The sequence below is a fragment of the Zootermopsis nevadensis genome, unplaced genomic scaffold (genome assembly GCF_977971745.1).
Source record: "Zootermopsis nevadensis isolate Lab colony 2312 unplaced genomic scaffold, Znev_1.0 Znev_ptg000030l, whole genome shotgun sequence".
Classification (NCBI taxonomy): domain Eukaryota; kingdom Metazoa; phylum Arthropoda; class Insecta; order Blattodea; family Termopsidae; genus Zootermopsis; species Zootermopsis nevadensis.
Genome location: NW_028259162.1, coordinates 196,269 through 206,958, shown reverse-complemented (window position 1 = coordinate 206,958; position 10,690 = coordinate 196,269). Strand labels below are relative to the sequence as shown.

The 10,690-nt window shown below is 36.3% G+C and overlaps 1 protein-coding gene across 1 annotated transcript; it reads left to right on the top strand.

Moving 5' to 3' along the window:
- The first annotated feature begins 793 nt into the window (after nucleotides 1-793).
- Nucleotides 794-10,495, top strand: LOC110833051 (sorting nexin-2). The gene is made up of 11 exons (XM_022070652.2): nucleotides 794-1,121; nucleotides 1,744-1,800; nucleotides 2,478-2,549; nucleotides 3,130-3,376; nucleotides 4,031-4,186; nucleotides 4,600-4,721; nucleotides 5,795-6,001; nucleotides 6,595-6,687; nucleotides 7,750-7,893; nucleotides 8,062-8,214; nucleotides 9,017-10,495. Exons 1-11 carry the CDS (start codon nucleotides 1,026-1,028, stop codon nucleotides 9,065-9,067), a joined length of 1,398 nt encoding a protein of 465 aa, XP_021926344.1. The 5' UTR covers nucleotides 794-1,025; the 3' UTR covers nucleotides 9,068-10,495.
- Nucleotides 10,496-10,690: the final 195 nt, after the last annotated feature.

Below are 10,690 nucleotides of genomic sequence, written 5' to 3'. Positions count from 1 at the left end.
AAATAAGGGTATATGAAACATCGGTCACTTACTTCCGGGCTACATGGCGTAGTATCCCTGAAAACTATCATCTAATGCCACCGTTGGAATTTTAACAAAAAAATTAAAATCAACTAATAAAATATCATTTGCGTAATACAACGCAACACAAGAACTTTCATTGTGATATTACTGTAATGAATTGAAATCTCGTGCTTTGTTAAAGTAAATGGTTACAAAAATTACAGTGACAGTTTTCGTTAGGGACATGGTACCCCTTTATGTACCTTGCTGTCGAAACCGTGAACTGTATTCTCAAGTCTGGAGAATGGCGGAAAACCATTTACGTGTACATGTGGTCGTGGCAACTATGTCCTGCTCTCCTATTATTTAGATACCGTAACTTGTACATACATACATTTTATTACATTCCATGTATCCATAAGATAGTCAGATGACAACAGGATGTGGAAAAAGTCATAATAATAATACAATACGTATTATAAAGTACAATTCATACTATTATATAAATTTCACATAATACAAACAAAGGGTTCACCTAAAGTAATGATAAGTCATAAATAAATCTACCCATTACACATAAGATAATTTATCACTTATTTGTAAACAACATAAATTCATTGACAGAGCAAAAGAGTGCGTAATTAAGTATCTTATTAATGCTACATTAAATTGCTTCTTTTTATTCACAAGACTTGTGAGACTTGATGGTAGACAGTTGAAAATTTTGATCCCTGCATAATATGCATAATTAGCTACTTTCCATCAGTCACATGTAATTTAATATACATGACAGTCCATGTTACTAACGTGAACGGCAAGGTTTCATTTGAGAGTTCACTCTTACTGCCCCAAACGTTAAGAGTGCACTGTTTATCTTGGTGTAACATAAATATCGTAACCGTGGGACGTACGTAGTTGTTTCTGCTGTTTAAAGTCACCTTTATTCTGTGGCCATATGTCTTTGGTAACAACCTAGAGAAGGTTTTGGCGACTTTTCAATCCGTGGTGGACCCAGTACGATAATGGCTGACAGCAGGGATCCGCCCCCTCTTTTCAATAACGTGGATATTGACCAGCGCGATTACGACAATGAAGATCTGTTCACTTCTGCAGTCGAGGTGCGATTTAATTTAATTATTTATAACTGCATGTATTTTTCCATTCCAGCATCCATAGTAAATTCACAAGTGTTATAAATTTGTGGTGTGATGTGAGAATACAAATGAGTTTACATTTGCCGACAACAGCAAATTAAATGAAAAATATAATTATATTAAGTGAAAACGAACTCGTACGGTTATGAAGAAATATCGCCAGAATTGCCTCAAATTTGCTCAGCCTATATTTATGTTACTAAGTTACTTGTGCGATCATTTATAAAAGGAACTTCACATAATTACTAAAATATTCACAAGGCAAAAGTTAAACGTCCATAAGAAAGGTGAAACTCCTGCATATCCAGCTGCAGGTCAGTTTTATTACTGGTGTCGTTTTCAAAAATGCTTGAGTAAGTTATGTATGAGAGGGTAATTGATTTCTTTAATTTTAACAATACTCATACATGTGATGAACATGACATACATTGATCCATCAATCACATACAATGGGCAGGGCAATATGTGACTTACTGAGGTTGACAGGAGATCATTTTTTTTAAGACGTGTTCAACTTAGATAATATGGACATTCTTCAGAGCTCTTATTTAAGTTACAGAGTCTAATATCTATGATATACTTTCAGGATATAGGTGTTCATGAAGATGGGGCTTCAGAAACCCCAAAACTTCAGCTCTCACAGGTATGAAATTTGTGTTTATGCAGTAATTTATCAGTAAGAAAGATGCAATCTGTGATTCTTCATGTAGTTACAGGATTAAAATTAATGAAACTTGGCAGATTATATCATTCTGCAATTGGAAGGAGTAGTTTTGAAACTATGTCAGACTATATTTTTGCATTTTCCACCTAAGAGTAGTTCTTGTTAATTTATGAGTTCTGCATCATTTAGAACGTTGTATGCCAAAATACATCTCAGTTCAATGTGCATGTGCAAGTTGCCAATTTGATGTATGTTCTAAGGTATCCATCGTGTGTTGCTGCTGCTTCCTTCATTTGTTAACTTAATTTCTTTTCAAGGAAAGAAATGTAGGGTTATAGGATTTCTGTATTGGCTGACCACATGTGTGTTTGTTACAAAGTGTAAATTGAACTCAGAATACTTTAATCCAGTTTTCTTCTGTAATAATGCAGATTGTTGTTCACTGTGAAGCAGAAGTAGTACAGTCGTGAAAGTGTTTCATAAATGTTTATCCTTCATTGAAACACTGCATGACCTGACTGCAGTACTTAATCACCTTGCTCCAAGACAACTTGGAAAAGTCATTCTGTTGAATCACAATCTGTATTAAGACAAGATGGTTTAATAATCTGTAAGTTCCTGAATTATTGTTGATGTCTATAAGCATTGCATTGCAGGAAAGTCCAAGCCTAGATAATGTTCAAGTAGTGAAATCACCACCAGCTCTACAAGGCGAGCCTTTAGATGAGGTATGAATCTGTTTTGCTTTTAGTTTATCGAACTGCAACTGAATGGATTTCTTATTGTTTTTTGTGTCTTGTAATAAAACTAAAGATTTGTTTAAATCTGATATAGTAACATTTTCATATTTTACATATTCAACTAATTTATGTAAACTTATTTAAATAATATTTGACAATATCTGACTGCAATGAAAAAACAGTACTCCACAACAAAGTTCAATTCCTGATTATTATGGGAATTATATAAAACCCATAAATACACTTTGTGACCAAAATGTAATGAGTCATGACTGTGGTTACCACTGGACTTTAAAGGGTTAAGATTTGGGAATGTCTGTATCAAGCATTTCAGTGTAACATATAACATTTGGGGGGAACTAAATGGTTCAGATGTGGACAGGATAAGTAATTAGTAGTTTCTGTCAGTTCCTACAGGCACTTAAATTATGGCAGGTTCTTAAAAGGTGTCCAGTGTAGACCATATTATTTGTCCATGTTTTGAATTACTTCTGTCATCTATTAAATATGCTTAGTTGCTGTCTGTGCTAGTTTCTATAACCTGAATGCTGACTTCATCTTTAAACAGCTGGAAAAGGAGTGTGGTGACCAGTTTATACAAGTAACTGTAACTGAGCCTCAGAAACTTGGAGAGGGAATGGCGGCATATGTAGCTTACAAAGTTATTACAAGAACAAATATGCCAATCTTCAGGAAACGAAGTTTTAGCGTCATGCGACGTTTCAGTGACTTCTTGGGTCTGCATGACAAGTTAGTGGAAAAGTACTTGCGTATGGGGCGCATCATTCCACCAGCTCCAGAAAAGAGTGTGATAGGTAAGTGAAACAAATATATATAAAAGAAACCAATTTATTTTTTTCACAAAAGGGTGTGACTAATACAATGTAGTGTGGCTGTGTTGGCTTTTCTCCTACACAAGTTGCACATTCTGACACTTTTTCTTAAGCCTTTGTGTCTTGTCTTCTTTGTCATAAGAACTGAATTTTTCAAATAATGTGTAGTTGAGTTTTGGCTCCAAAGGATTTGAAGTTCTCATGGCAGCAAGAAGGAAGATGGCTGTCTTCTGGGTTGCAGCATTGCGTGGTCTGGCAAAAATTTATTGGTGTTTCAGAGGTATGTGATGTCTCCATTTGCCCTGATGATGGAGGCAGCGGTACCTCTGAAACATTGGTAAACTTCTGAAAGGTCACAGATGCTATTTGGACAGGATTTGCTTCTTGAAAACCTGAAACTGAAGTACAGCTTCAGGTCTGACTGTGTTTGTTGCAGGACTCCAGTAACAAGCGACTCAACTGAATTTTGTGTGATTAACGTCGTCTTGAAAGATGCTTCTTACTTTTCATTTTGAGACTCCTGTCTGTTTCCTCAGGCTTCTTGTTATTGTCTTTATTTTTGTATTTATGACATCATTATTACAAACAGTTTTGCTATATTTGTAGCCCGTTTTAAAGACTGATCAATATTAATAGGTATGACAAAGATTAAGATGTCGAACCAGCCTGAACAAGGTTCATCTGCTGAGTTTGTGGAGAAGCGGAGAGCCTCGCTGGAGCGTTATTTGAATCGAACTGCAGCTCATCCCATCCTTGGTATAGATCCTGATTTTAGGGAGTTTCTAGAAGCAGGCAAGTTTGTATTTTAAATGAGTTTTGATTGGTTTTAATTAACAGTTATATATGTACATATTATGTCTGGCAAGTGTAAACATATTCAGAAATAATACTGCTGTGCATTGGCTTGAAATGTAGACAAATTCATGCAGTCATAATCTTGATGTATAAAAGTAGGCCATCCTGCAAGTTTGTTATAGTTAACAACGTATGTGACAATTAAACTTTTGGAATTTGGTTGGAAAACCTCAATGGAACTAATGCTTCGGGAGACAGACATAGGCAGATATTATTGAAGCAGACTGTGAACTGCCTCAGAATAGTCTGGTAGCCTTTGTATTGAATGTTGAGGTTTTAGTACAATGGATGAGCCTAATTCTCACAGTTTCGAGAGGAACAGCATTAACATCGGGTGCGATTTTGTGTAGATATGGAACTACCTAAAGCGACCAATACATCAGCTCTCAGTGGTGCTGGAGTGATGCGTTTGTTCAACAAAGTTGGTGAAACTGTAAATAAAATCACATACAAGATGGATGAAAGTGATCCAGTGAGTATCACTATTTATAATTTTATTATCTGTTGTAACTTAGTTGCCACCGGTAACTAATTGTCCTTGTGTTTGCTTTAGGACAACAGAGTGGAAACCAATTGAAGGAGGTTCACCATTTGACTTGTAGCTATCTGTTTGATGTAACCCATGCTGTGTAATATTCAGGTTGTCGTGATGATGGTTAGGGATGTGGTGCTAAGGAGCCCTCAGACACAGTTACTGTCCACATTCATGCATTTATTCAAGACACTATTGAACCCAGCTAGCTCAGGATAGAGTTTGGTGGCAGGCTTTTTTGAACACTGTGATGAACCCTCATTCCATAAAGAAAGTGGGCTATTCTGTGACAAGTTGAGTATACAATCAGCTTTTTAAATAATTTCCTACACTATAGCGTGAGTGAGTGGCTATTGAACCTTCTGCAACTCAATCTTTGAAGTTATGCTTCAGACAGATTGCCTGCTATAGAGATTCACCACTTTCATGATGCCCTGCCAGTCAGACATTATCGTTTCACCATTTAATTCATTGTGCTGGAAATTCATGGCAACTTTCTCATTGTAATTTCTGCACAGGTGCATTGTGTTTTTAGATCTTTACTGATTATGGTGTTGCAACTACCATTTGTCATTGCAACTGTCTGTGTCTGTTCTCAGTCCATGATTTTGCGTGGGCTGCCTTCTAACAATTCATAATTATTCTTAAACCTGTGATGTTATTCACCATACACCATTTGGAAAATTTGGATTCTAGTCTAATACCATATTTGATCAAAGAGATTTTACAGAGAATATTTTTTAAACCATTGCTTCAGTCTTCTTTGGATCTGGTAATAAGTTACGTTCACTGCAATGAGTAGTAGTATCCATTCGTGCGAACGTAATCTTCCTCGACCAAAATCTCTTTACTGTGAAAGCTAACATGTTATTTTATTACATCAAAAATCTCTTTCCTTGTGCCTTTCACATGAGGAGCAACAGGTGAGTGGTCATTCTTTATTGTTGAAACTAATGAATTGTGGATTATTATAAACACTAAAAGACTTTGACATATGTATGTACTGTTCTCAGTGGTTTGAAGAGAAAACACAACAGATAGAGAACCTGGACACTCAGTTGCGAAAGTTACACGCAAATGTGGAAACTTTGGTTTTGCATCGCAAGGATCTGGCAGTTCTTACTTCAGCTTTTGCTAAGAGTGCTGCTATGCTGAGTAACTGTGAGGAACACACATCTCTGTCAAGAGCACTGTCTCAGCTAGCAGAAGTAGAAGAGAAGGTATTGTTGAGATATCACACTGGTCCAATGCTTACATGGATCTGTTTGTAGTTTTTGGCACAGTGTAGTAGCAGGCTGTATTGATAATGTTTCAGCAATACGCAAGTCTGTCTCACTTTTCATTGACTGTCACTTGAAATCAAACAGAACAATTCACAGCAGGCTGCAGTCCTGTACTGTAAATATCAGCAGCCACTTCACTCTGAAGACAGAGACAAGGTCTTCAAAATCTGTACCCTACTTGTATGCGGTTCCATTACCTAGAAATAGAGTTTTCTTAAATGTGTAATATATGCTAAGTTCTGTGTGTCTGTAACTGCTAAATGATTGGGTCTTGTGATTTGTACATCCTATAATATTTGCTCTGTTACAGTGTTTAGACAAAATCTTTAAATACATTTGGAGTTATAGTTCAGTCATCCAGAAAGTACCTGTTTTTAGATGGTGTAACCCTTCCTACTTTTTTGCTTTTTTGTGTTCATAGAAGTTCGTATGGTAAGGCAAAATGATGGTATAAAAAATTAAAATCTCATAAAACTGTGATGGCAGGTATTTCTACCTCACCCCATAGTAACAATAATTTACATTTGCAGGTGGAAGCACTTCATAATGAACAAGCCAATGCTGATTTTTCTGTTCTGTGTGAACTTCTAAAGGACTATATTGCACTTACTGTAGCCATTAAGGTAGGCTATGTAAAATGATAGTTTCCTTATCAAAAATGAACTTACTGGTTTCTTAATTTAATAAGATTTGAAATATTAAACACAGCACACTTTTGAAGATTTAGAGAAGCTCTCAGAAGTTTAATGGAATTCACAAAAAGTTGTGAATTTTATAACCATTTTTAGATCATCACACATCCAAACAACATTGACTCTCGTTCAGATGGGGCAAAGTGTGTCTGACATAGACAATGCCCATTATTTTATGAGGAAAAACAGTTCTAATATATTGAGATGAATGTTTCTTATAGAAAAAGTAACTATTTACCACATGTTAATACAGTAATCCACATCACACAATCATTGTATGGGGTTTCTCTTTTTCACGTACACACACTCCAAACATTCATGTTGCTGTAATTCCCAAATCTGGCAGTTATGTCAGTCGATGTTGCAATTTATGTGAAATGAAGCTTTATGAAAAGCGCCCATCTTCAGAAACCTTCACTGTCATTAATTTTCTGTAACATGAAATGAATTTGACTCATTTCAGATGATTGGTGATGTCAGTATTATGTGTCATTTGGATTCTGTGTGCATGTAATGTCAGCTTCTTTCGCAAACGTGTCGGGTGTACCAGGCTCCGAACTGTGACTGGTGATGCCTGTGTTTGGGCTCCTGACACACAATTGCCTGTTTCACTTTGTACTATCCTCCGAATTGTGATGGTCTTCCTGGTGATTTCCGTTTCAAATTGCCTTGTGTTTCTTTAAGTTGAGGTGGCCAGTGACAGGCCATTGCATCGGTTGGAGGTTCTCTTCCACGTGTACTTAAAAAACTGCATTTAATGGTAATGGACATGTTAGGTTCTGCTGAGTGGACATGATCATATTGACTGTAGCAAGCATTTGACTCTGCTGTCATACTGCATGCGCAGACTAGAACTTGGTGACTTGAACATTGCTCAACAAACTCCATGATTACATAAGTAGGACTGAATCTTGGAACTGTTTACATTTATTTTTCATGACTTCATCAGCTTAAATATATGGAATTGTGTTTGTAAATATATTGTTGTTTCAGGAAGTGTTCCACGAGAGAGTAAAGGTGTACCAAAATTGGCAACATTCACAACAGATGTTGAACAAAAAAAGAGAACAGAAAGCAAAGCTTGAATTGTCAGGCAAACCAGACAAGGGCAACCAAGCCAGTGTCGAAGTTGTTGAAGTAAGCGAACCTAACACAGTTACGCGATAAAGCTGTCTCTGTGTACATGAATATTAGTATGAACATACAGAGATTTAATATTGTAATTAGCTTCCCTATGAGAAATGTTCATAGCTTCACATACAGAGTTCCAAAAGATACAAATTATTGTACATTGTTTCATTTCAGTGGGAGGCTAAAGTAGAGCGTGGTCAAGAAGAATTTGACAATATTTCAAAGATGATAAAGAAAGAAATGGAGCGGTTTGAAGTCAGTAGAGTTAAGGATTTCAAGGCAATTATAATCCAGTATCTGGAGAATCTGATGACCCATCAGCAGCAGGTAGGAGATGTGTATTGTTATACAATGGCATTGCAGTGTATAGACCTCTTCAGTGTTACCATCAACTTAACCTCTACCTTCTGACATATCTTAAAACTCCCACATTTATTATTATAAGGTCTACCTGAGGCTGGTCAATGATTCAAGAGGTATCTTGGGTTGTACAGATGTGGGAATATTCCATCAGGATATCTGGACTAAAAACTAACTGAACTTGAACTGTTCTGTGGGGGATAACCTTTTGATTCCATTTCATGTTAAAGTGCCCCACCAGGGTTTAGACTTAATTTTAAGCTGTGTAGCATTCCTCTTCTGCCTGTGACTAGGAGTGAACATAATTCCACCCGATGAGTGCTTATACCTCAAAGGTAGGCTTCTGCTCTTTTGTCCTAAACAATGAAATTGGAAAAGTAGTTTATAGCTTAAGAGTCCCACAGACATACCTGGCATAAGTTGAGAAAGAATTCAGTTACACTTCCACATTTTAACCCTGCCACATTGCTGTGAGTTCTCAGATGCTAGAAAGTCGCAGAAAGGTCTGGTGGTGTAGGAACCACCATAGCTCATCTCTGAACATGTGAGGTAATAATTACTGTGAAATCGTGGACTGTATAAGGCTGGCTCTTGGTATAGTGGTCAGCAGTAGGCTTGTGAACATGGTAATTGTACTTTTGGCAAACAATTTCCTCTGACCAGTGGAGTGACTATTAGCTTTTATAGAAGGGCTCTCCTTCATGGAGTTTTATTTATGAGTTCTTTTGAACAATGTTATGTATAAAACAAGTATTTTTCTCTGTTTCAGCTAATCAAGTATTGGGAAGCATTTCTTCCAGAGGCAAAAGCAATTGCTTGAGTGCTACTGGATTGTAGGAAACCAGCATTCCAGTCCTTTGCCAAGCTGAGTTTTGTGCACATAAACATCCTTTTTTCTTGCCTTTCAGTGTGTGAAAATGACATGCTTATTTTCTCAAGAACCAGTATCATTCGGTGTTTGTAACAGAGCAGTAAAGAAAATTCACATCTAAAATGTATACAGGTATCACGAAAGGTGTATACAATTGCATTATATATATGAGACCTCTGGTTTTGATGGAACATACTGAAAATGGTGTCCAAGAACAAAAGTTTGTGTCAAACAATAAATTTAATAATTTAGTTTGGTATGTACACTTGCACATTGATAAGTTCATATGAAGTGGACGAATAAATTGTTTTCCATGAGTTAGAACTTCATTTCCTCTTGCCTCTCATCATCTGAAGTGTGTATAGGTCGCTAACATCCGTAGCTGTCTCATGAACCCTATATGTGTTCTTGTAGTTTTCAAAATCTGCAGGTATTTTAAAAATTCGTTCCAGTCAGTGGACACACTGTCTTGGGTTTTCACTGCCTCATCCAGTGGAGTTAACTGCTGATTTCATTTTGCTAGCCACCATATTGTTCGTGTATACCATTTTCAGCTGACGTGCAATACTCACGTTAGAATCAGTGGCTTTTTGTATAAGTATGGATATTATATTTTAATTCCTTGTTTGTTATATGCTTAAATATGTCTATAGTGAAACCATAAATGGCAGGGTTTCACAAGAGGGTAAAGTTACATTGCATTTACTGAAGTCTTCATTTATAAACACAGAAAGAAAAATGACATTAGACCAGTATTAAAACAGGGTGTAGATTTGTTATATGCAGTGTTAGATGGATGTGACATTTTAATGTTTCACATTGGTGTTCTGTTCAGAAGGAAGAAACAAAAATATTGAGAAGTGGAAGGTATTAATTTTGTTTTGAATTTGGTGTACTGTAAACACAGAAATTTGCACATTTATTGATATTCTAGGTGTTTGTCCTGTTAGTTTGATATGAAACTTTCTGTAGCAGATTACATTGCAGATTGAATGCAAATAATTAAGTCATGCCATTTTTATCAGTTATTCTTGTTTCTTGGAATTAAGCTGATAAATATTTATGTTATTTATGTTGGAAATTACTGTCTTTTTAATATCATGATGTAACATCAAGAAAACTTTGGAGGTGAAGATCACACCACAACAAGTATGCACTGTAATGCAGATTCAGTGTTAAAGACAAAATTGACTGCATCATGAAGGAATTTTGTGTGGCTTGCACATTGCACAGAGGATTATAACTGCTGACTTATTGGGTGGTTTTCTTTCACTTGTTCTTGTTTCCTCTGCTCTGTTCATTAAATACATTGACATTTCTAAAGTGGTTATGCACTGTATTTGGTCCAGCCCTAATAAAAACTTTTCAGAAAATATATTACTAATGTGAAACAACTTTTATTATACTGCTGTCTTGTGAAGTGTGTAGTTTCAAGGTGAAGCTCTTATTTACATTCTGTTCAAACCACAAAATGCACACTTCACTTAACCAGAGTTTGTCCTCATGTATCCCTGAAGAAGGAACTTTCCTGTCCCTCATTCCAGTTGGTCAACCTGAGCTCCATCTCCTCTT